General features: G+C 37.0%; 1 protein-coding gene across 9 annotated transcripts in view; it reads right to left on the bottom strand.

Moving 5' to 3' along the window:
- The window catches only part of LOC113234839 (dmX-like protein 2), a 114,429-nt gene that overhangs the window by 5,411 nt on the left and 82,187 nt on the right, over positions 1–26,831 (bottom strand). For 5 of the 9 annotated variants that reach the window (XM_026470352.1, XM_026470356.1, XM_026470357.1 and 2 more), the window contains 20 exons: positions 26,253–26,493; positions 24,363–24,486; positions 23,718–23,926; positions 23,310–23,546; positions 22,797–23,029; positions 21,671–21,843; positions 20,696–20,796; positions 19,903–20,147; positions 18,782–18,973; positions 17,733–17,854; positions 16,803–16,942; positions 15,740–15,902; positions 14,665–14,767; positions 13,506–13,688; positions 12,520–12,701; positions 9,385–9,493; positions 6,291–6,374; positions 4,592–4,652; positions 1,798–2,033; positions 1,327–1,471 (listed from right to left, as the gene is read on the bottom strand). In XM_026470352.1, coding sequence (XP_026326137.1) covers positions 1,327–1,471; positions 1,798–2,033; positions 4,592–4,652; positions 6,291–6,374; positions 9,385–9,493; positions 12,520–12,701; positions 13,506–13,688; positions 14,665–14,767; positions 15,740–15,902; positions 16,803–16,942; positions 17,733–17,854; positions 18,782–18,973; positions 19,903–20,147; positions 20,696–20,796; positions 21,671–21,843; positions 22,797–23,029; positions 23,310–23,546; positions 23,718–23,926; positions 24,363–24,486; positions 26,253–26,493 — 3,283 coding nt within the window. Of the gene's footprint in view, positions 1–1,326; positions 1,472–1,797; positions 2,034–4,591; positions 4,653–6,290; positions 6,375–8,049; positions 8,101–9,384; positions 9,494–12,519; positions 12,702–13,505; positions 13,689–14,664; positions 14,768–15,739; positions 15,903–16,802; positions 16,943–17,732; positions 17,855–18,781; positions 18,974–19,902; positions 20,148–20,695; positions 20,797–21,670; positions 21,844–22,796; positions 23,030–23,309; positions 23,547–23,717; positions 23,927–24,362; positions 24,487–26,252; positions 26,494–26,831 lie in introns of those variants that run through there. The other 4 variants (XM_026470358.1, XM_026470361.1, XM_026470353.1 and 1 more) reach the window with 3 other exon arrangements.

Raw genomic sequence — 26,831 nt, 5'->3', positions numbered from 1 at the left:
TGTCGATGAAATTGTAATTTTATTTGACCGCGTTGTATTTCGACAATATAAACAAACACAAAGTTTATTTATATTTTTTTAGATAATACTACTGTTTTTGTATTAGTGACAATCATAATAATTATCCCTTGACATTTTATATTTTATATTGTAAATATTGTGACACTTTTTTCTTTTTTTTAATGCCACGCACTAGGGACACACACATGGACAACCACAAATTACACAGGAGAGAAACAAATGCGGGCCATACAAATATTTATCCCGACCCGGGAATCGAACCCGGGACCTCTGCGTGGCAGACCGCATGGTAATCGTTCGGCCACGAAGGCAGTTTCATGTAGACACTGATAATACAAAATGGATAATTCTATTCTAATTAATTTTTATTGCATAAAGTCATTATGGCAGGTCAATGCACAAAGTAATATATACACATACAAATTCAAGTGAAATCACAGCAGTTGCAATTAAGTTACGGAATTCTAATCTGTTAATTATTATCCTAATCGTGTTTTTGTAAGTCTCTCTACGTAGTGATAGTGACAAATTATTTGCGACTATCACGCCGTGGTCACGCCGGTAGACAATAAATATTTATTGCCACTACATTTATTTTCATCATACTTGCTCGTAAACAATATGAAGACATACAGGCAGCAATGTCCTAAATTATGCCCACTGGCTTTTTCATTACATTACCGCCCTATGGATTTTTTACGTCAAGATTAGCAAAAAGTTGTTATGCTCGAAAAATCTGAACATATATTACGCATAAACTTGAACTATTAAAAAAACTAAACATTTGCAATTTTACTGTATTTTACATTTGTTATTTCTGCTATTTTTAGAATTTGGAAATTATTTATTTCATATATATAATGCATTGTGGCTGCATGCGTTTGTGCCTTTTATAACATTTTAGTTAGAGTTGTATTATCTATGGAGGCAATCTGTGTAAAAAAAACAAGGAACCCGCCATTTGCAAAATTTGTAAATGTTGTGTTGTGAACCGATATTTATACATACAAGAAATAAATTATTGTTGTATCTATTTCCTCGCAAATGTGAATATGAAAAATAGCACGTGGTAAAAATTACAAAGCAACCTCAGCCTTCGGCTTTGGGCTTCTAATAAGCTCTCGTTAGTAATTTCTTGTTTATCGCCCTTAATGGTATTACACTCCAGATATAAATTCAAAGCTATATCAATTGTAATAAGAACGAACGGTCCAAAGTGTAAAGGTGGGTACAAAATGAACGTTATATATAATGAAACTTGTATATAAATGTAAATGTTCGATAATAGTGTGAATATTTACTCACAAACAACTAAAGCTTTCTTGATAGGCATCAAAGTGTCCCATATGGCAACGTTTTTGCTTTCTGAGCTATGGCCGGCTGTAGCGACTAAACTGCAAGAGCCGAGGAATACGAAATCGCTGATGCCTTTGCTATGACATTGGTGTGTCTGAAAACAAAAAAGTTGCAGGTGAAAATTAACAAATATGCTAGATACGTAACACGAACTAACAGATCAAACTAGTGAATTCCCGTACTACAAGTACCAAAGAATACAAACCTTAGTGCCTTTACAAATTAAATCAAATTTGTAAGGGCACTAAGCAGAAAACCATACTCATATCAATTTAGGAAAACTACGTTTCTAAATTTGGTCTATCAGGAATCAATCTCGGGTCTGTAAAGAGACGATAGATAGCATGTAAAAGATTCCCACGACATTTAATTTTACAATTTTCCAAGTCCAAGGGTAGTTCAAGAAAATTAAATACTCACAAAGAAAGGTCGAGGCGACGCATGCTGCTGTCCTGGTAGCTGCTGAGAAGCAGAAGGGTGTAACTGCCACAAAGCGAGATTTCCATCGGCGTCTGACGCCGCGAATTTATTCCCGTAGTCGGAAAAGCGCACTCGTGTCACTTTGGCAAAGGCCCCGGGTGCTCGTGGAGACCAAACGCAGGATGGGTGACCCCACTCCCATAATTGGACCGAACCGTCCGCTCCGCCAGTTAGATCTATGAAACGAGTTATAATGAATAATAATACGCACACACTCATAGCCCCGCACTAAGGAAACCCTATACCGCGGCTGCCATGGACACACACATAGACAACTACACTATTATTTATATACACAGTGGTATTAGGCATTGGAATGAGATAGGTGCAAAAGATATTGCATATGCATCTGAAGGTTCGGAAACTTTGTACTCGATGGATACCGTATGATTTAACGGAATACGAGAAACGACTGCGTGTAAAATGATAAAAAAGTTTAATAGATGACAATCATTGGCTGTACATACAGCTGTATGTAATATCGTGACAGGTGACGAAAGCTGGCTGCACTGCTTTCCGCAGAATTTTGAAGATTTGCCGACGAAAGTTAAGAAAATGGTTGCTTCTTTCTGCGGTAAATCAGGACATTACACGACTGTAGCGCTTGAATACCAAAGAACAGTGACTGCAGATTGGTGTGTAAACCTGCTTGCTTAGAGTGTTAGAAAAAATTCGTGAAAAGCGTCCTCGAAGCAATATCGTTCTTCACCTGACAACGCATCTGCACATTCCGCTAAGATAACGAATGCGTATTTGAAGGTCTCAAATGTGGAGCAGATCCATCCGCTATACAACCCAGGCCTCGCATCATGCGACTTCTGTTTATTTTCAAAAAACTTGGAAGCGGCGGTTAATGCGTTCCACGAAGCCATTGAAGAGGTCCCTACGGAAGACTGGTCCCACTGCTTTTCATAATGGTTCTAACGAATGCAAAAGCAGAGATTAAAAAAGAACGGACACTCTCCGCCCCTCCCTAGTTTTAGATACCTCACCACGCCCCGCACATTGCCGGTCATATTGACTGTACGACAACAAGACTGCCGGCGAGCCGTTTTCGCGCGAAGACGGCTTTGATATTTGAATATAGTTTTCATTTATTCATTACGAAACTTGTACGTTAATATAAAACATCATTTCACTTTACTATTTATAATGGTCGTGAATTGTGCTGTGTACGGCTGTTTATCATCATTTTCCGAAAGAAGAAACGAAGTAAGGAAAAAAAACTTATGTCTGAGACTCATTCTGTTATTGTCTTCTTCATTTATTTACAACAGAGTAACATATGCATGTATAAAAAATACAGATTTATTATATCAATATAATGTGACGCCATGACTTTGTGAATATATCTAATTATTCACTAAACTTGGACAAACAATTTGAAATACCTTGGTTACCTTACTTAAAAGTTCATGTCCGAAATATAACATTTTAAGTGATTTTAATATATTTTTGAAATAAATCTTCAATATTACTCTAGTTAGCGAATTAATGAAAAATATAATAATATATCGATATAAATACCTAATAGACATGTATTGTACATGTAGGATTCTATTCATAGAATCATAGATAACAGATTCGCGTTAGAATTTTCGCTATGTCGCCGCTCTGACCACGTAACGTACAAGCGCGAGAAATTGATGGGTAACCCTGCCACTTCACGCACACATTTGGGCGTGTGCAGATAGCGCCGTGCTGTATGTAGTAGTAGTAGGTAAATAATTATCAACCGTTGTATGGAGTGTCCGGGGTGTGGCAAAAGTATGTGAACAGTGAGGGCATTGTCGCGAATCACGCGATAATCAATCATTTGGTGAGTAAACGAACTTCACCCATTTTTTGTATTGTGGTAACACTGCTTTGCCTTTACTAACTTTTTATTTTGACACTATCGAGACGGCAGTAACGGCAACGGTAATGGCGGGAACCGAGTGGACTTCAGTTTGGTTAAAACTAAAGATATGGCTGTGTAAGTGAATGTACCCTAAGAGACAAACAACTGGTAAGTTCCTCTATGTACTGTTTAACTTTACGACATGCATAGACAAGGTGGAAAGACACACAACTAAGTTAATTGTCGAGTTTAATATTTGTTACGAAACATGTTCTATGACTATCAATTTGCCACGTGCTGACTCGACCCGCAGTAGACTAGCCTCATTGACGCTTATGACTGTGGGTGCCTATCGTTGGCATCAATCGGGTCGGTATTAGTTGGCATGTAAACTTGCACCGCGATTAATGGCTATTGAAGCTTGAAACCTGTTGGGCAGAGGTTGGACTAAAGGGGAGGCCGGAGGCCCACTCGGGGCACCTCTCAGGTGTCCTGTCCCAGTACATAGACGAGATGTGCTGGGGGTTTGTACGCGACATACGAGGTACACCTCTACGGTTCCTCGTCATAGCACAATGTAGTGTTATGAACGATTTAATCATGGTTCAGTGTCTTTCTACCCGCTTATATGTATACCTATAAATTAAGTATCCTTTGTCGTCCCTCAACATCTACATTGAGAATATTTGAACCAGGTACGTAGGTATTAGAATCTAGTCTAAAACTAATAAATAACGAAGTGGCGACAGGCATATAATGTGAGAAACAATAAATCTATTATAAACGTAATATCTGGTCTTACTTATCAGAATACAGAAACTTTCAGTAAGGTCTAAATTTACGCAGTTTAGAACCATTTCATTTCTAATTTAACGATAATATAACTATACTTACATAATGGTTGGGTCGGATGCGCTGCCATTCGTTTGATATTATCAATCTTGTGTTTCAGCACCTGAATGTAACGTTCTATTATTAAAATATTCATTATTTTTAACGATATAAGATGGTGCGAGAAAACTCAAATCATGTGGGAATTAGGGTCTACTTTACGAAAAACAAAGAACATCATAAATATTATATTGATCACGCTGTGTATGAGGCGGACGCGCTTAGGAAACGTGCAAGCAAATTAACGCCATATGACGACGATATTAATTTTATTCTAGTTTTATTCTATTGTATATGGTCATTGATCAGATCATAGAGGACCTGAAAAGTAACTGACAACAAAAATATTTAATGTAGGTGGCGCCAACCAGACTCGTCACGACTTATTGCATGTTTCCCATAGTCGCTAATTATGAGTCATAAATTATTTGTCATAAGCACAAAAAACATAAGTATTTCACATAACAGATATGGAGTCTAGCCCTTATACTGCAGGTATCAATGTCATACAATAATATGGATTCCGAAAACAGTAACTTAATTGGTTTCATTTAGTTAACTTGTGCATAGAATATATTAGTAATATTTATGTACATTATTGCACATTATTGTTTATAGCAATTGGGTTGATTTTCTTTTATCATTGTACTCATTTCTCCATAAGAAATAAAAGGAAAATTATGTACTTATTTATACTGTCAATCAACGCTATAAATATTGAAATGAGACGTTTACATCTGGTGACTGTTAGGCAATACATAATTTTGCCATCTACTACTACTCAAATAATAATAATAATAGTGCCAAACCACCACATCAGTAACCTGGTCTCAACTAAGGAATTCCCTGTACCAGAGCAACGGAATTCACTCCAGAACACTATACTACTTACTTTAGAAAAGTATCTCAAATTAGTCCTATCGGGAACGGAACCTGGGACTTCCACATCCAACGTCCTAATTACAAACCATCGAAGACGTCAAATGATTAGAAAAAAATAACCAAACTAGTTTAAATTGTTTTTTCCTAAATTATAACACCATGTGTATATGGAATATGCCGATTTTTATGTACTCGTATATAGCGAAACTATATAACGTTGATCAGAATTTACGTTTATACAGCCACTAATGATGAATAACTGCAATATAAGGCCTCTAGGCTTCAACCAGTTCTATGATGTCAGGTTTCAGGCTTATCATTTTTATCAACTTAAGTGTTTTGTAGTCGTAATACTCGCATCGTACTCAGTGTGATCACAATATTAATAATTTATCTAAAATCTAAAAACATATTTAAAGAAATTCAGACTCAAAAGATAATCTAGACAAAAAACAGAACATGCTGTGCAACCACCAAATAAACAACGATAACACAAACACACAAATAGCTCAACACTTTAACATTAAAAGAGTTAACTTAGGATCTAGGATTACCTACAAAACTGAAATGAGACGGTCTAAAAATATATTTAAAAAAAAATCACAGGAACCGACGTTTTTGATGATTGATGAATAACTGGTAAATAAAGAAAAATCCACTGAAACAGAAGAAAGAATTCGAAAAACAACGATGAATTAATGAATCAAATGAGCTGTAGAGTAGCAAGAGAAATGAATAAAAAAATCGAGCTAAAACAAAAAAGTGGTGCTTGTCATTTGCCTATGATGTGACGTAGAAGGGTATTGGTCGTGTCACTGACCGGTTTCATGAGAAGCTTGGAGCGATGCATCACCAGCCGACAGTATTTCGCGTCGTGGCAACCGGGGAACTGCAGGCCCTTTACCTGCGACCAACACTCGGTTACGCGCACACGTCCAAACACACGCACTGACATACGAGCACTACATTATTCCTATACCCTACACATAGTGATCGATACCCTAACCTACTCATAATGATTCAAATCCTATACATTACCATTGATATACTACTCATAATGGTTACCACACTACTCCTAATAAATAAAAACGTTTATTCCTAAAGATTTCGATACCTTCCTCATAAGGAAGAGTATTCATGAAAGAATTGGAAGTAACTGTCAAATTCATAATGTCACTAATCATAATTTCTAATCCTACTTGTAAATAATTGATACGTTTATTTCTAATGTGATGCCCGAATCATAATTAGGAGGTTTTATGAAATAATCAGAAGTAACTATCGAAAGAGGTTAAAAAACACGTTGACATAATTCACCAGTCGCTAAAAATTTTTCTCTTCCTCGATGACACTTGCAAGAATAAGTGATTCTAACTTTATACGGTGGTATTTTGCTTTCATTCTAACAGTGAATAATAAGCACGATCATTCATCTCACACCACAAACTAGATATTGCCTTTGCATTTGTGATATTAACGTGGCAATTACAAACGCATTCAACTAATCCATTTACTCCTATATTAGTTAGTATAAAGTTAACCATCTCATTCTAAAAAACAAGAGCAATTAGTTAGAGTGGGACAGAAGCGCGAGCGAAATGCTGAGACAACAGACACGAGGACACGCGGACAAATACATTTACAATATCCACACGTTAGTTTGTTGGACACTTTGACAGGCAAATGTAACTAACACAGAGTTTGTTTATATTTTATGTACCAATTTTTCCAAAGTATACTAAACAAATGTTACTGTTAGTTACTTTATACGAGTATAACAGTTAAATTTTCTAATTTATGAAGTGCATCGATATTATATTTTTCATTACATAACTATGTTCATTCAATTTTTTTTGGTCATTACGTAACAGGAATAATTACAGAGAAAATAAATCAGATGTCTCATTGTGTAGTCATACGATAGAGCCTTTGTTACAATAATGTGCTCGGACACAGAAACCGCACTGTTGAGCACGAACCGCGTCATAACTTTTGCCTCAGTGCCCACGCATCTCTTAGTAATTTCAGGAACAAAGAGCACTCACTTTTTTGTAAACTCATATATTGCGTAAGGAAAAGAGCTCACAAGGGAACACTTCCTTATACTAATAATTTTAGGTTATTACCAGGTGGGTAGTATCAGCAAAATTTCCCAATAGAGATGATAAAAGAATTAAAGTGTAGACAATTAAAAATGAAATTGTATAATTTGTTAGTTACTCAATGCTACTTACTATAATATTGACGATTTTTACTTGACAATATAACATTTAACAATGTAAAATATAGCTATTAATGTATGTTGTATTTTTACTTCCCATTTTTAAAATAAATTCTAATTGTTATTGTATGTTTCTATTTATCAATTTAACTTTAAAAGTAAGAAATGTGTGAAATATTCAAATCACAGGTCCTGGTGAAATCTACGATTGAACATTTTTATAGCGAATAAATATCTTGGATTTTTTGATGCGTATTGTAACAATTATGACATAATAATTGTTACGCCATCAAAGGACCCATCAAGTTAGTTACATTGACCCGTAAAAGCGCAACAAAAAGTATATTAGTCAACGTACTGTGACAACATACGCCTCGTGACCAGAAGGTTTTTGGCTAGAGCGCCGCTCCTGTGAATTGCATTCATTAATTGAGCTGCTCCCGTGCATATATTAGTGTTAAAGTTGTTATATAAGTAAAGCTGCTGTTAAATAGAAGCCTGTATATAAAAAAGTTAAATATTGGTGTTGATTGATTGATTTCTAAATTATTTTGACAGTTTTGTTTTTAACTCGAATTGGAAATTGATCAAAAATGCTAAGTGGGGCGGACATTTGTGTGGTGCGGATATTTAGTTGAAATTTGATTTCATGGTTCTATTGGAGATTTTTGCTGAAAATCGTTCAATATGTGTGGGACAATTTTGACAAAAGTGACTAGCTAGGGTTTAGGGACCTTTTCCACAAAAGTATCTACCTAGGGTTTTTAACTTTTAGTCAAATTGATTTAAAAATTTGCCTTAAGAATCCGCACCAAGATTACTTAAATAAAGTTCATATTACTTACAATACAAATACCGAGTCATTTAGTCACCCCTTTTTAATATAATTACATGTTAGTTTTGTTATTATACACAATACATACGAAATATACATACGTATATGGTTAATATCAATAAATATCGATAAAATGGTCACCTTATTGCTGAAAGGAATCTCGATGATGTTGGGATGGGATTTTATTAGCATGCTTCAGTATTAATATCGCTAGTACTAAGTCGACATTCTGATAAATAAATTAAAAAAAAACATCGTTCTGCAACCGAATATCCTGATGTCATTACCACCATGATCTTCATCTATTTTTTGTGAAAATACTCCACTAGTGTCATTATCATTGATAAAAAGATCGAACAAACAAAAAGAAAATCTCCTTTCAAAGAAAAAAATTCATTCGTTTCGACTGGACTCAAGTCCAATCGAATCGATTTTTTTACTGGCTCTGGGTCGAGCCACGTTCAGGTAACGGACACTGATTTGAGTCCATCGGATCGAAGGAATTTATCTTTCTGGTCCGAACTAGCTACAATAATAGCAGTTCCGCGACTTCAAAAATAATTATATATACATTTTCCTGCTTCCGCGACAAACCTGAACTACCTGATTTTTATGGAAACGCATAAAAATGTGTGATTTTCCAAAGAGTGCTAGAAGAAAGTTTTAATAAGAGGAATGCTCTACGCTGTTTCTGGACAGCAATAAACAGAAAGTTGCAGAGGCGTAATGTGACCCGTACTAAATTCGGACTCAAACTATTAATTTTAATGGTACTGAAGCGTGCTAATAACACCACCTTTTGAAGTAAATGTATTGATATAGTACAATTATGACATTATAATGGGTGTCAACACTTACAACGCTAGCGCCTCGTCCAGTTTGACTAGCCATGCCGACTGGCATTTGAGGCGCGTTGGGGTTAAGAGGTGAACTGTTGCCTGTGCCGGGCACTGATCCGCTGTTTGGTCTGAAAATAAACTTTGTTTAGAATTGAGTGACAGGAGTGACGAGGATATTGATTTTCGTGAGTATCAGCAAGTTGATAATGTAAGACGAAAGACAGCGTTGATATTATCAGCATTCATATTACATTTCCAATTGTTTTGTCAATTAAGTATTGTTTATGTTAACCATTACACCTAAAATGATAAGTTAATTTAAAATTAAACAACAACAGTGACAGGACGAACAAGTCGCGCGCCTGATGGTAAGCTACACGCCTGTCTATAACAGTTGCAGTGCCACTCAGAGCTTTAAATCGCAAAGATCTGAGGGGCACTGCCACTGCGCCCGTCACCCTGAGACATAAGTTGACGAGTCCCATGTGCCTATAATTTCACCAGCACCATTACCCTTCTAAACTGGAACGCAATAATGCTAACACTACTGCTTGGTCGCAGAAATAGGTAAGGTGGCAGTACTTCCCTGAACGAACTCTTTCACAAGATACTCTACTGCTGCTAAAAAGTTAACGTCTCAAGGTCTACTCTGGAAGACAATGTGTTTTGTAATCTGTCCCATGTTGCCCTGATAGATAGCCCTGATTTCCGAAATATTAATAATTAATTAAGTAGTGCAGACACAGATGTCTTGCCCAAAATGTAATGTTGCAAACTTAACACTGTTAATGTCAAATTTGTCTATAAGAAAAGTATGAAATAAATAAAGAACAATGCCCAAATTCCATACAGTCCAGCTAAAAAATAGTTGGCAACTGTCAATGGCAGATACATTTTTTTTTTGGGGTTTTATTTGTGTTAATAAAGCAGTCTTCTTGCGAGTGACCTTAGATAGTAAACTTCAATGGTTTCCACATACATTTTCCCTGGCCAGCAGATTAAGCTCCGCTGCATACGCAGTCCGCAGAATACGTGAGCTTACCGATGTTATTACTGCTAGACTAGTTTACTTTAGTTACTTCCATAGTATAATGTCCTACGGGATTCTCATGTGGGGTAAAGCGGCAGATATTCAAACCATATTTGTATTGTAAAAACGAGCCATTCGTTCTGTGTACCGTCTAGGCTCTCGAGTTTCTCTCAGAGAAAAGTTTAAGGAGACTGGTATCATGACTGTGGCATCACAGTACATTTACTCAAATATTTTATATGCCCGTAAAAATATACATAATTTCAATAAGAAAGAAGATATCCATAATATTAACCTTAGAGCTAAATCCAAACTCATGTTACCACGATTTTGTTTAACCAAGGTAAACAACTCTTTTATGGGGAACTGTATACGTTTTTACAATAAGATTCCGGAGCATATATTACGTTTATCATTTCCTAAGTTTAAAAACTACATTAAAAATATTTTGATCGAAAAATCATATTACAAAATTGAAGACTACGTGTTAGATAAAGATGTATGGAAAGACGATATGGCTCCAGAATCCACACAAATTTGATTCAAAGTGTATTCCATAGCATTTAAGTTTATTTGAAAAGAGCAATCCCTAGAGTTTCTTGCTAGCTTCTCAGAGAGGTCAGCTTAGTGAACGAGCAGTAGCTTAAATGTGACGTTTTCAAGTGTAAATTTATTTTACCTATGGAATGAATAATCTTTGACTTTGACTTTGTTTCCATACAGTTTCTAATTATAATTATACTAGATTTATACTTTTTTTTAACGACAGAAAGCCGATTTAAGCAACATTTTCTTTTTGAGGATATGTTAATAATGAACATTAATATGTTACTTTTGTAGTACAGAGTTAAACATTATTATATTATTACTAAGATAAGAATGGTTGGGTACACATTAAAAATAATACTTAGATTCACTTCCACAAATGAATGAAATAAAAATTGTGCAAAAGGTATACAAGTTTTCAAAAATACTTTAAAAAATTAAATACGTTGTTAGTTGTTAGCATAAATTTTTCAACGTAGCACAACTTCGATTTTGACATTTAATTTGAAATCTCATTTACGCTTGACATGATTTCTTCAACGTTGAGACAATTATTTCTTGAATTTTCTGATAACTTCGAACTTGAGGGTCAAGTTCAAGTTAAGGTATCGGTGTCACAATTATTGTAATTTTCGTTCATACATTATTTTTTATATTGAAGAAATGATGGCAAGTGTAAACGAGGCTTATAATAAAATGTTAAAACCTAAGTCGTATTAAGCGACAGACCGAATCCACCAAACCGGCGACACAGCTCAGGGGCTTGGTGTCGGCGGCCTTATATCTAGTCTAATATTATGACATGATTATAGAAACAAGGCCTTCGACACCATCGGGGTCGGTGGGTTCGGTCTGTAGACCCCTTTACGTTTAAAAACAAATGCTTTCCATAAGTTCTTACGTATTTATAAAAATCCATATCTTTTTTTCTCCAACTTATTTCAAAGTTCTAAGAACGAAACTTATATTATTTTATAACGTATATTTAGATGGATATAAATTTTTAACAGGTCGCGATTAAAAAATTTGCGAGTCCAAAACGGGCATCATTATAACTATCTGCCTGCCTGTAAAACTTTTGACAGAATTAATCATAAGTGGTTTAAATGGCCACCCTTAACCGGAAAGACATAAGGTCACCTGACAGTCTTATGTGGTAAGCCATTTCTGATATAACTATACAGAGTTCATAGTCGTTAGCGAACACTAACGGTCACTAGAAGAACTGAAATTAGTCCTACGAATATTCCAGAACTTACGCCAAAGGAACAGTACAGCATAATTACCACGGAGTATTTACAGTTCGATTCAGATACTATGTGAAAATTAAAATGTCTTAAAATGTCTTAAAATGTCTATGAAAACTATTGATGTGATGATAAGCCAATACTTATAACTCTTACACAGATAGGCTCTTAAGTTTATTAAAATTTAAAATATATTTGACAGCATTTTAACGCGTATTTCTTTTTATGCATTCTAAGAGAAGCTACACAGCAAAACACCATTTGTACTACATTAATGGTTGTCTTAGTGACGGTGTACATCCTCGTATGTATATTTAACACAAACACTCACTTATCATGATGCTGTATCAACAAGAATCCTGTGTCGGGCAGCGTGGCAGGGTCTGAGGCGAGTCCAAGCAAGTCCACTTCACACTCGTCTTCGGCCCACCACGCGCCGCCGCGTAGTAATAATGATACGTCCATTTCTTGGACTTCTCTAGCTGTCGCTACGGCTAGAAGACCACCGCCAACCTTAGAATAGGCATAAAAAATAATGACTAGTTTTAATGGTGAAAGAATACGACATGAGCAAATAAAAGAAAATAATAATAATAGTTTTTGTATTAGATAATGTACTATTGACGCATATGTGCGTGGCGCTTCCCCATCGCACCTTCGTTAGTAATAAACGAGCTACTATTAAGAACGGTCACTTACTATTTCTCCGCGATCTACTTACTACAACTATCTTTGTGTGCACTGAATATGGGTATATTATACGATACGCATAGCACTGATTTGCATAGTTATTGACAGGCGTTGAAACACGGTTGATAAATCGATGTGGGGCAACTTTATGTCCTTCTGTGAGTCCAACTTAATACGAAACCACTGTATTCCGTGGGCATACATATTAAAAAGGCATAGACTCTCTCTCTCTCTCTCTCGTCTGTGCCATTCGAGCATCAATGAGTCAGTTCCAAATTGACAACCTTATTAACAATGATTTTTAAAGTCCATTTTGCGGTATAAACTCATTTTCTTAATTTTTTTTAATTTGGTCACTTTCATTCCCAAGGTGCGATATTACAGTCAAATAATAAACGAAAATAGTTCATTATTTGACCTATATTACGAATGTATTAAATTTTATTGGGAATAAAACACTGAGCGTTTCATTGGTTAAAATAAAAACGTGACAAAATTGGGCTGTTTTACGATTGGTTGACTTCGGGCTTACCTATCCCGCTTTAATTTTTTTCAAATATTTTCCTGACCAATTAGGTGTTACTTCGTAGCGGGAATGCGATATTAAACAAAATAATAGTACAGTACCCGATTGAGACAGAAAGCAGCAATGGAATCCTGCTCCTTATGTATGATGCGGACAGGGTTATGCAGCTCGTCGTCTCTTCGCTGCTGGTGCGGGATGCAGCTGCCACGGGCTTCCACCGCGCCCGGCTCGATCGTCATGGACTGCGTGCGGCGCCGAGAGAACACTGCTCGGATGAAAACCTCCTGCAATAAAAAAGTCATATATATTTAGCCGCACAAAGCAACACGAGTGTACGAGCTGCCTGTCTCGTACAGTAATATTTCAGAATATGTCAGGTGATATCAGCGCGATGATGCAGAGAGATGTCAAAGATGTTGTAGAAATAATACTCGATCGATACCACGGAGTTACCTTTATTGTATTCAAAATTATAATTTATACATTTTGTACGTGTCCAATGTAGGGTGCGACGTTGCACATTATCAGTAGCACAATAATGTACGTTGACCCGTACAACGAGCCTATATATTATGTTGAGGATCAAATAAGTTTTAAAACAGTTTTACTTTGCCTATAAAACATATTTAATTTACTAAGAACTGCTTTCCCGCCATTGTGGTTTTCCTAAGAGTCGATAGTACCTTAGCTCGAATTTAAATTTTTCCCGTACTAATACGGTTCCTTTTGCTTGGGTCGAGCAGCAGGGACACTGGCTTTATTTCGGAATTTCTTTTTTTACAAACGAAATTACAGCCATTTGAAAAATGTATATCGTATACTATACGTGTTCTATTTAGTCCAGTTGATATAAAAAAATAATTGGTACATGTAAAGTACCTATTGAATGCAGCGGTTTTCTTGTAAAAGTTCGAGGTAAGTTTCTGTTTTTTATCTATCGTGAAAATGTTTAGGAATCGTGTTTTCACACAGTACAGTAATCAGTGTATGTATATCCTTAATTTTACTATATATTTTTATCATATTGATTGATTCAACACTTTTACTGTCATGCGGAATCAACCAAAGCCATTTGAGATTGTATAGACTCTTTAATTCATATTTGTATAACGTTTCTTCTCACATTTTTACCATTGAGATATTTTATTATGCACCATACGGCTATTTGTAATTTTCCTTGTCTCAAAAAGCGTTTGTAACATCATTTAATTATTTAGGAAATTACTAAATTAAAAAGTTAGACATATGAGCAGAACTTGCCTGAACAGGCTCCTGTCGAACGAGATAGCTCCATAATCTTCTCGCGGGCGCTGAACTCCACAACGACGTATTAAATGGCGTGTTGTGTTTCTCCAGTAAACACCTATACGAAATGTATATATTAGAAAGATGTAGCGTAGAAATTTTGTAAAAACGCAATCTCAGCTCACAATCGCCAATTACGGTATGGACGTCTATTTGTTCCTGTATCTTGACCCGAGTCATTCGTTCACAATAACCGCGGCGTCATGATATGTATGTATATCGGTCAGATGCGATGCCATTTCCAGGAGGCTAGTCGCGGTGGCATTGACATTCGATTTTTCCGGATAAGCTGTTGAAACCATTGCATTTACTAATTATCTGTCTATATTGTAAAAACGATGTCATTCAAACCTGTGTTTCAATCATTACTCAAAAGTTTGCATTATAGAAGGCAACACTGAAACGGAAATACAAATCATCAAGACACCAGACTCACAGGGTCTTTAGCCTAAGGCATTGACTTACAAATAAATGGACGACGGGTCTAATACAAAAACCACGAAAAAAATGTCCCAAGTCAACCTATTCGAAATTTAAATTGTAATGTCATCGCAGTATCGCGCTGTCAGTCGAACAAATGAAGACTAAAGCGGAGTTTGGCGCTCTGTATACGATTTTAGCGCCTTACAAGTGCGGACACTTTTTAGCGCGGACCCGACGTCCATATAATTGTAAGTCAATGGCCTAAGGTCATTAATCAGCATATTTTTTGACAAACTATTTGTAGAACATGGATTTGACATGAACACAAAGTCCGAATATCAATGTTATCGGGCTGATTCCATCGGGCCGCCTACCAGTCTCCCTGTTTCTAGATCTTTTTCGCAATTCTAGCTGACATTCCACTGGCCGACTCACATATTTACACGAAACACATTTGCGCTGTATTTCGTAGTTATATCTTCTTATTAAATATCAACATCTCTATAATAACATCATCAAGGACCTCCCTGTGGTTCTCTATTGTCTTTAATAAACTTTGCTTTTCCTGTATTATTCTTAACATCTCATTGCTATGATATCTACTCACTTGTATTTATTAATCGGTGGTCCTGAAGTTTGCTGATCAGGGAAGCAGCCAGGAATATAGTCCACTGGTGGAGCGCGCGATTCTAACGTCTCTGTCAACTGTTGTTGCCACTGGTCTAAGCGACGCAGCGCCGCGTGGATTGTCGGACTTGTAGTGGCCAGTTCTATTAATAAAAAACGGAATTGTTAAAAAGCTTTGATTATTATTATTGATACAAAGATCGAACAACACAAAGAAAAATTTCTTCTATCTGATTGGACTCGAACCAGCGGCTGTTGCCTTTTCGCTACCTCTCTTACCAACTACAGATGAAGTCAGCAGATCTTACGAATTTTACAGACCTTGGTATTGAGTTAATACGGCTTTTTACAGCAGCGTCACCTGTGAGAATATGTGAGAAAGTTTCGTCACTCTCGGGTATCTTCACAGGCACCAAAGACTGACAGAGATGTCGGTATAAATAAGTTTTGGTTACCACAAAAAACATTCACAGAATAGTTTTCGTGTGAGGAATGCTGTCACAGACCTTAAAAACTTGCTTAGCGTGCTTGAACCGCGATTATAAAAGCGACTCACCAGAACATTCTAAAAATTATACATTTCGATATCTAACTAAAATTTAAGATAATAAATAAAGTAATTGGTAGAACAATACTCCGTTCTATTTTAGCAAAACAATGTTTAGCTTTATTACGGTTGCGATGTCATAAACAAGTATGCTAACTACTGATTTCTGAATACATGTAAAAATGTTGATTTTTCAACGAATTTCAACTGTCTTCACGTTTGATCAACAATTGGTCGATTTTTTTATTACTATAAATAGTTATAGTTAAACTCATGTACGCCAAAATCGAGTCTAGATTGTAGATTAATGGAAATTGGTTCTTAAGCTGACATCTGCTAAGCGACATTTACACTGCGAAGCCTATTTATAGATTATAGCAAATTGGAGTGTCGCTCTGTCGTCTGTCAAGGGTCGCAAGGCAAATTATTCTATCAGCAATTAAGCCTTTATACTTTATACTTCTTGCTAAATATAAATAAAGGTATCAAGTTCTACCTGACATCTCAATGCCGGACATCTGCAAAAACTGTTGCAGTTTCTGCTGCGCCAACCGCAGCACCGCCACGCGCATCACGTACCACGAGTACGAGTCAGGATCCGAGTGTTCCGTGTTTGTGAACTTGCGCTTATCTTTCCTGGAAGAAAACATTACAACACTGTACTTATCTATAGTCGATTGTTTGATATATAATAATCTATAATCATTTGTATTGTTTTAGTTAAATGTATGGCCAATGGCTTGAAACTATTTGGCCATATTTTTTGCTACATAAGGCGTGCACTAACAATGATGGGACGACGCGAAAAGGAATTTTTAGATATGAAATACATATTATCTTAAAATAGCATTACAGATGAAATTTCAATAACGGTCGTAGCTAGAAAACAAAGCTGCGAATACCAAGTCGGCAGCATTCGGGATGCTTCGGTAGGTTTTCGAAGGTAATTCAGTCAAAATATTCTTCATTTGGATTTTCAAATATATAAACTGGTAATAAACCAGCTTGCAACGTTACGACTGATCTGAAAATAGACTGGACGCGAGCACTGTCACGCTTTGACATTACTACGAATAATTGACGTCATTGTGCGTTTGCATGTCAGAATCAGTATTATGAACGATCCCTTGCCATGCCGTCACGCCAACGGGCCTCGGGTTTAACTTGATTTTAAAGCCAATAACTTTTCATTAAAATAAAATTCGAAAAAATCAAAACTTACACTCGCTAATATCAGATCAATTGAACCGTATTAAGGGCAATGTTACGTAGTTTTTCCATTTATATTGACATATCCTTGCCGTGAAACTCTATGTATAAAAAATAAAGGACGACTTAAGGCTTCACGGCCCATGTAATTTACGTACAAAATTTGGTGCTCACCAATAGTGAATTCATATGAACACTAAAAATGATTGTCACTCACTTGATATTAGTGGTGTCAAAAATGTCGTCGTCGTCGGGGTCACTGCCGCTGTCCTCCGCGTCCTCACCACCCGACTCCGCTGAGTCATAGTCGTAGTTTTCGGGGTCTTGGTCTGGTGTTGGCTAGAGATGGAAGAAGAACAAGGTTAGTTGGCTACTTGTCTGCATCAACGATTATTATTATTAATTTTTGCACTTATCTGTTGTTTTTTAAAGGCAGTCGCAAACTCAATCGCCCAAAACAAAAAAAAAAATACGGAGTTATTTTTAAAATAGTAATCTCGCAGGACTATATTACTAACATTATAACCAACAACTTTTGTTCCATGACTTTTTGCAAAACATAAAAGTTTACCAAAAATAAACTTTTAAGTTTTTGTTGTACAATCTAACACTTTTCAAACGTGCAAACGGCCTCCGGGATGACTCCCACCCCCGTCCTGCACAGAGTTATTACCGTTCAGAGCGATATATTTATTTTCGCATGAATATCAAAACTGATGAATTATTGAATGTTATGGAACAAAAGTTGTTGTTTATGGTGTTAGTAATATAGTCCTGTCAGGTTGTTTGTATATTAAATATAAACCTGTATACGATTACATACACAATAAGGGTGCTTTTGACAAGCACCCTTATATTTCACAGCCGAGACATAGTAATGCTGACATTACTGCTTGGCGGCAGAAATAGGTATGGTTTTACTAGTTTTAGTAGGCAGTACTTCCCTCGACGAGCTCTTTCACAAGGAGCTCTACTGCCACTATTGTCATAGCTCTAAGGAAATTATTCTGAAGGGAGACCATTCCACACCTTGCAGACTAGAGGAAGGAAGGAATGTGTTGCCCGTATGGTCTTTGAATGCCAGGCATCGACGATGGGCTCCTTTGGCGACAGATGTGATGGTGGGAATGTCACAGTGATATCGGTTCGAAAAGTTCCTCTGAGCACTTATATTGTTGTCAGTCTGTATAACTTGATGATGATGGTTGATATTCCTATGGTCAGTAATAAAATTAGGCAATGTTAAAATACGTAAAAAGAAATCACCTTAGTAAGCAGGAATGTTAATATACTGCAAATAGGCGGTACAAACTGCTCCCTATAAGTAGGCCGGCCTTCCTGTATGTTTTTGTGAGGCTGCGATGGTCCCAAGCCAAGGAGACGCATGTTGAGTAACGCTCGCTTCTCACGTAGTGACGACCAGACGGATGTGCCTTCTGGACGCTCTACTAGTTTTGGCTGGAAAATTGAATATCATGACGGTGAAACATTCTAACAGTTAATAAACTTAATTACAATTATTAAACCGACATCTCTAGTCAGCTACTGGTAGCTGTAAGAAATAGATTTGCTGGCTGAGTGAAGAAATATATTTCTCGCAGATGGCGTTAAAAAACCAAAACAAGATCTGCAAAAAGCACATAGAAAAATCCGTAAGGTCCGCTGGTTCGTTCCGTGGCTTAGTTGGCATAGCGTCTGTTTGGTACGAATCCAGCCGGATTGAAGGATTGTTTTTTTCATTGTTCGATCTTTGTATTAATAATTATAACAAACTAGTCGAGTAATGTCACAAAAAATAATTATTATTGATACATAAATCGAACACACAGAAAAAAAATCCTTTGATATGACTGAGCTTGAACTTGAGTCTGTTGCTTCACCGTGGCTGCCGCTCTTACCAACTGACCTACATACTTGTATGATTGATGGTGGAAAGTGAAATATTTCTTTGTATTACTGCTTTCTAACTTCAAAATCGCGCTGACGTGCAATGTGTAACGGTGGAAAAAATATATATAACAAAAAATATAAACATAAAGAATGGGTTTTGAGTACAGTTTCCATTACCGATAGATGAAAGAAAGAATGAATGAATTAATGAAAAGTCGAATGAATGAAGTCTGGCATTAGTGATTGTAGATTTGATATATATGTTGCCAGTCACATAATAAACACTGCCCATGGAATCCCTACTTGTAGTTTCTACCTTGTTATTATATGTTACGCATTAAACAGAATTTATTTTACAGTGTATCAAGTAACAAATTGTACTTGTTCCAAAACTGTTCCTATTCAAGTAATAGTGCAGTGAATATATGATTGAAAATGAGTCGTGGTCCCAACACACAACAAGTGGGTGATAGGGCTTGGAGTACGAATTTACTGACCTGTGGCTGCGCAGGCGCAGTAGTAAGCAGCCTTTTAACACCGCCACCAAACAATTTCGCATGGTACTTGACGTCGACGTTAACCGCAGCCAATCTGTACAGTATGTGCGCATCTCTAGCGGCCAGTGACCAGCCGAGTAAAGCTAGGTATACTGCGCAGAATGCTTCTGCGAGTAACACTGGTAGACGAGGTGCATCTTCTTCTTCTGCCGCTCTCAATGCTAGGCCGCGAAGGGCTGACACTCCTGCAAAAAAAAATAGCGTTAATATTCTGCACTAATGTGAAGTGTTCCGTGAAGTTTAGGGGAAATCTGTGTCAACCATCTACATACAGTGATAATCAACATTCAAACCTACAGGTGACTTATGGTAAAAATGTAGAAAATATGCAGCAAGAATTACGAGTAATGAATTTTTTCTCACATGTATTAAACACACGAGTCGAGGTCCGAACCCCTAGTTTTATACCGTCTTTTTTATCTGTTAGAACATCATGTCTTTGATCTTGTGAGTTTTGTTTGTTAAAAGTATAGTGGTTAATCTAATCAAAATTATTAATAAAATAATGTACTATATTCTTTTTTTCAATTTGCTAATATATTGCATTTTTTTCTAATACATATTAGTATAGCATTAGCTTTCAGTTCAGCCACACGCGTGACGCTTTAGTCAGCCCTAAAGATCCCATCGTGATCCACATTTAAGTTTACAAATCACGAAGTTTTGTCTTTCCTTTTCTCTCTGGCGTATCTTCTCTATTTATATATTTTTCTAATAAAGAAATTATTTTTACCTGGCCATTTGTTGGGCGGAGTTGTAACGGTGAGCTCTTCAATGGAATGACGCCTCTGCCGCGCGAGCATATGCGTTGAACCAGGAGTCTCGGCGATTATACTACAAAAATATGCAAAAGTAAGACAATTCACTTAGCTAACAAGACAAGCTCTACCCACGGAGCACGGAGCGGTTTCCGTATAGATTGACAACTCTGCCTATTGATGAATTTATGACCTATTATTATGATGTTGTTATTTGAAATTATTATTATTCACTAATAGGCCAATTATCAAGATCTCATTGTGAAATAAGTCAACACCCAAAAATCCTAGGTTTTGTTACTTCATCATCATTAACTCGTGGGTGTTGCACTATTGGGCACGCCTACGAAGGTGATACTTTTAGCGCCCAGTTACACGACACGAAAGTTTACGCGCGGCTGTCGCACGGCGGCCACCCAGTTACCGCGCTTTCATGTACATTAATGACGAATCTGAATTCTGTTTACTTGGCAACATTTGAATTCCTCGAAATAATACAACCGCGCGACCAAAGACAAGATAGCCGCGCGCGCCCGGGATGCTCATTTAAGTTACAACGTAAAGGCTAAATAAATAGAGCGTATTTTGCAATGACAGTTAGATGCACGCGGTCACTGCGTGGCAGCCGCGCGGCGTGAGCGCGATGAAACTGAAATGCGTCTTCACATCATCCCTTCACGTTTTAAGAGTAATGTAAACTTCCATATGCTGATTTCATTACAATGTTTCCGTTACAATTAAATTGAATAATTTGAAGTGTTTTAGACTGGTATACTGCGTAAAGTGTCCTACAATTAGTTCACTACATACATGATTCCATACGACTCAGTGATGTCACCTTTCGATGAGAATTGAATCAGCAACATAAAAGGCAAGAGTTCTCGGCATTTGGTTATCACGTTTCTGTTCTTTTTATTCATGACTTTCTTAACATTATGGCGTTTTCTTACCCATCATGATGATGCGTATGCTTCATACTGAAGGTATCAGAGTCGCACAAGCTCTGATAGATGCAGGCGGATAGGGCGACGGCTAGTTCTCTCAACGTGTGCAGGATTCGCGTCGCCGAACCGCCGGGTATGCCCAACTCGCCTAGTGTACCTAGCATGTCGTGGGCTACGGACTGGAAACAATACAAAAATAAATTAGATAACGACGAATAATTAGGGTTGCCATTATTAGGTTTTTAAAAGCACACGATTTATTTGAAATTTTATTGTTTCGCGCTTACATTTTCATACAATACGTTATGGCCTTACTGGCGTATACAACAATACACAAGATAACATCAATATTTTTAATTTAAATAGAAAATGCAAAATAAAAATACAAAAAAAAGAAAAACTGTTAACTAATAGATTACAGAAAAAAAATCATAAGACAACCCTTCAGAGCATGCACGCTTGAACTATATAATAAAATATAGTAATATGGGTAGTGAAAGATGACAATTCCTCTTAGTCAATATCATTGAAAGTTCTTACGCTGCAGTATAATATAATACGGTATAATGGCGAAAAATGTATCTCGTACTAAAATACGGGAACCGAGAACACCGTGTTATTATATTTCATCCAAAATATAATAAAATCTTCATAGCTAAACTTAACGTGGATGGCGAAACTATACTTCTAGTCTTGATAGGTTCCCCGTACAGGAGCGCGAGATATTGCTCTCGCGCAAGTCGCGGCCTGTCGTGCTAGCGCTGCTGGTGGCGTTGTAGCATTGCAGGACTCGACAGAATAAATATAAGACACATTCTGGCTACTGAGACTTTCAAAATATTGAAAGTATCAGAATAACCTTAACCTTCTCAATTTGACTACTTAAACTTAGATATCTCACTAACTCTTATATGACATATTATACAATACGTGTTTTATAATGTACTGTTTTTCTAATGGAGCTGACATGTTCAATAACGATTAAAGCCCCTGAATAAACAAAAAGAAAAAGTTTGATTGAACAGAATTATGATATTAAAAATGTTCGGTTTTGTCGGCATAATTCTTACACTTTCCATAAACTCGTTTCTAGCTAGAAAAGAAATCATGTCAGGAACAGTGATCCACTCACCTGTAAATGCCTAACGGGGTCGGCAACAACTGTGTTATTGGCGGCCACGGCAGCTGCCAACAAAGGCAGAGTCGTAGGGAATGGCAACGGTGATAACAATTGCTGATGCTGCTTGTCCTGACCTAACTCCTGGAGCAGGAGAACAAGTTCCATTCGGACGGAGGCCAGGCCGCCGCCGCCCGCCCCGTGGAGGGAACAGTAGGACAGTAGAGTACGAAGTAGTGTTTCGTTGGCTAGAATGGAAAGTACAGTGAGAGAAAAAGATCCATGAAACTGAACAACTATGTCATGGATATTTTATTCAAAAATATTATTCCATTTTCTTTATACCCTCTTTTTAGCCTTGTAAATGATACATTCAATAACGATACGCTTATCAACATAGTGGAATTTCTTTAGCACCATTTCAGTCTAATTAAACGTCAAATAGAAAACAAAGTTTATACAGTCAGTTTCATTATCTGGCAATAAATCGTTTATAATTTGCAAATTTTTAAATCATTTCGGACATACCTTTAAGCCACTTTTTCCTCCGTACAGCTCGTTGCACTTTCGCTTCAAAGTCCGCCTTTTCTCTAATCAAGAGCTGGTGCAGCGTCGGTCTGTCAGGAAGCGGCGGTGGCTCTGCGTCTGCGCATATTAGCTCCCCGCCAGCTGTGCTACCATTGGTGGAGGCGTAGCCGCATAGACGACGTAATGCCTCAACTTCACGTTCCAGCCAGATATATAGTTGATAACGGAGATGACCGCCTAAGAAGAACAAAATATTGTGTAATTCTTACCTTCTTATCGTATTTTTTTTAAAATAGATGTTATTCGGTTCAAACAAAAATCTCAGTTACGATAGTGAAGGTGGTGGGCAATAACTAGGGCGATATTTGATGAGTTAACAAGTGCAGAACACAGTTTTGAGTAGCATACCATCCACCTCGAACCCAGTAGCGAGCGTGCTAAGCTCCTCCATCAATATCTTCAAACAGGCCACAAATTTCAACTGTTGAGCCATAATGTCTACAGACGGAGGTTCGTCTTCCTTCTCGGGTATGTCATTCACTTCTGGTTCTGGTTCCACTTCTTTTTTGTCCATCTTCATTTCTAGCGGAGGTGTTGATGTGCCTGATGCTTCAGATCTAAACGGAATAAAAAAAAACTTACAAGTTGTAATTTTATCCATCGTAATTTCAGAAGCGGGCAAACGGGCGTACAGCAAATATGAATCGGTAATTTCCAATTATCATGATTGATGATCACAATGGCCCAGCGGTTAGCACTGTGAAGGTTGATTCCCTGGGTTTGATTCCCGGTCGGACCCATATTGGATAAATGTACTTTTCTAAATTGGTTATATATATAACCAATATAGACTCTTGTACTCATATCACAGGGAATTCCCTAGTTCGAGATAAGGTATTCGAAGTGGTTATTTAAAAAAATACTGTAATTAATATGACATTTTTTACAGATACACTTGTAAAAGTTCTGTATATTCTGTACGATTTAGTTGTAACACACTCAGAAAATATACAATTTGTTTTAATATGAAGAACAACAGACATTTAGCCTTACCCCTTATCTTCATCACCGTCATCCCAGTTAAGAACCAACTCGTCGTTCTTGGTCGAGGATACAGGCGCTCCCCAGTCTACGTCCGCAGCTGTTGCGCCCCAATCCATCGAGTTTGATTCCGCCTCTGTTACAAACAAAAACTTAATAGCTGATTGTGTTAAAAAAACTACATTGAAGGATGTGCGTTGAGCAAAAAAAAAATTGGTTATGATATGATATAGAATTTAGATTATGAGAGATGTAGGAACTAAAAAAAAATAAAGAATACATGGAACCTAATTTAAAATACGTAAGCTTGTGCAGTCGGTGCCTCTTAAGGCCTTACCTTAAGATACCTTAGTATCTGACCCCTTGCCGACCTTTTGATTCTGAGAGCTTTCTTACGCATTCAATAGAAAAGTGTAAAGGAACTCCAGCTTTTTTGTTAAAATTTGTATTTATGTGGTGTAACTAAAGATCAAATTGGCTTAAAAAGTTTCTTAAAACGTGATTCACTAATGACGCAATAAGGAATTCATAGCAAAATGTATTTTACGGCTCACTGGTTAAAGGTTAAATTTGTTTAACACTTTTCTTCACACGGACCTACTCCAAACCAAACAGTCGGTAAGAGGGTCAGACATCTTAGGGTATCGACTGTATATACTCGTATATACGAAGTAAGAATATACAGGGTTATTTTCAAAATACTAACAACCTCCCAGGACTATATTACTAACATTGCAAACAACAACTTTTGTTCCGTGACTTTTCACGAAACATAATAAATTTACTAAAAATATACTTTTGGATGCGGCTAGCAAAGGACGTGGTAGATGGCACAAACTTCGGGAGGCCTCTACCAGCAATGGGTGAAATCGGGCTGTGGATGATCTTGATGATAGTTTTAAGTTTTTGTTGTACTACCTTACAGTTTTTATATTTGTATTGGTATTTGGTAGTAAGGTAATTTCAAACGTGCAAGCGTCCACCGCGACGACTCTCACTCCCATGCTGCGCAGAGTTATTTCCGTTTAGAGCGATCTATTCAAATATATTTATTTTTGTATGAAAGTAAAATGTGATAAATTATCAAAAGTCATTAGGAACAAAAGTTGTTGTTTATGATGTTAGTAATATAGTCCTGCGAGGTTGTTAGTCTAACCCTATATTTGTGAACATGTTCAAGGGAATATTCAGTCCATGGCCTTTAGGGTCACGATATGGTCATCAGCACGCTTCAGACATAGTATAATAAGACGACTATGATAACTCCTTACAAAAGTAGCAGCGGCTTGTGTAAGTGCTTGCCCACCGCGCGCCGTGTACGGACGCACATATTCGCAAAATCTTGCGTTGCAAAATGCCTTTCTTTATTATGCGAATGCGTGCGGCCATAGACAGCGCGCGGAGCGCACACATGTCGATGGGTCCTGTGTATAAGGGCCAAAGCGCAAAATTACAGGAAAGGCTTCCAAACTTTCAATCTGGTATATTTCCAAGATTTCCTTGGACTTCCGAGATTTCCTTGAATATGTTTGATTTTGTTTTAGCGCTACCTTATAGATTATAATCAAATGATGCATTTCCCATAAAAAAATGAAAATGATCAAATTGTCAGTTTGGCCCTTATACTTAGGACCCACTGATATACACCGCGCTGTTACTTTGTACGGAGTTATCATAGTTCTCTTATTTTACTATGCTTCAGCTACTTGTCAATAGACAAAAGTAAGGGATGCTTTAATCGTGGTAGAATCGCGAACTGAAAAACAGAAGTTAACCATGAGAACGTGAATATGAAATCTCCTGAATTAAAATGAATAACAAAATAAAAATGTTAATTAAAAACGACAAACCAACAAAACATAAAAGCACAGTGACGTACAAACGGACTAGAATTTGTCGTACTTTTGACTGTGTCTTCCACCAGTTGTCCTGAATGTATGTGGGCTTCCTCTATCGACGGCGCGGAAACCGGCTGCTTCAGTTTCTCGTCTCGTACTCTTGCGGGTAGTTTGGAGAGTACTTCTAGAGCTAGAGCTGGACAGCCTGCTTTGAAGTGACCGTGTGCCGTTTGGAAGTACAGACGACGTTCGAGCCGAGTTATACCCTCTTCTGCTTCTTGTTGGAGTAGAGCCAAGGTGCCTCCCTATAAAGGACTTTATCGTTATAGAAACCTTTAAAGGGTTTTCTGTATTTTGCGGATTAAATAACAGTTCTCTCTCTCAATCTCTTTTGAAGACGTAGCAAAATGACATTTGAGAGTTGCTAGTTTTCATACAATTTTAAACCACTATGTAGTTGTTGTCGACAGTTTTATCGAAAGATTGTGAAAGAAGGTAAAATTTTGCCAGAAATGTCTGATTGTGAATGTTATGACGTTCTAATGATTACTTGGTTATTGACTTCTTTATTCTCATTTTGACAGTTGTACCTACTAGTATCGAAATAAATTTTTGTTCATTAACATTTTAATAGGGACAGGCG

The sequence above is a fragment of the Hyposmocoma kahamanoa genome, unplaced genomic scaffold, assembly GCF_003589595.1.
Source record: "Hyposmocoma kahamanoa isolate Upper Pololo Valley unplaced genomic scaffold, ASM358959v1 86, whole genome shotgun sequence".
NCBI lineage: Eukaryota > Metazoa > Arthropoda > Insecta > Lepidoptera > Cosmopterigidae > Hyposmocoma > Hyposmocoma kahamanoa.
The sequence above is the reverse complement of the archived record's forward strand: the minus strand, read 5'-3'. Positions and strand labels throughout refer to the sequence as shown.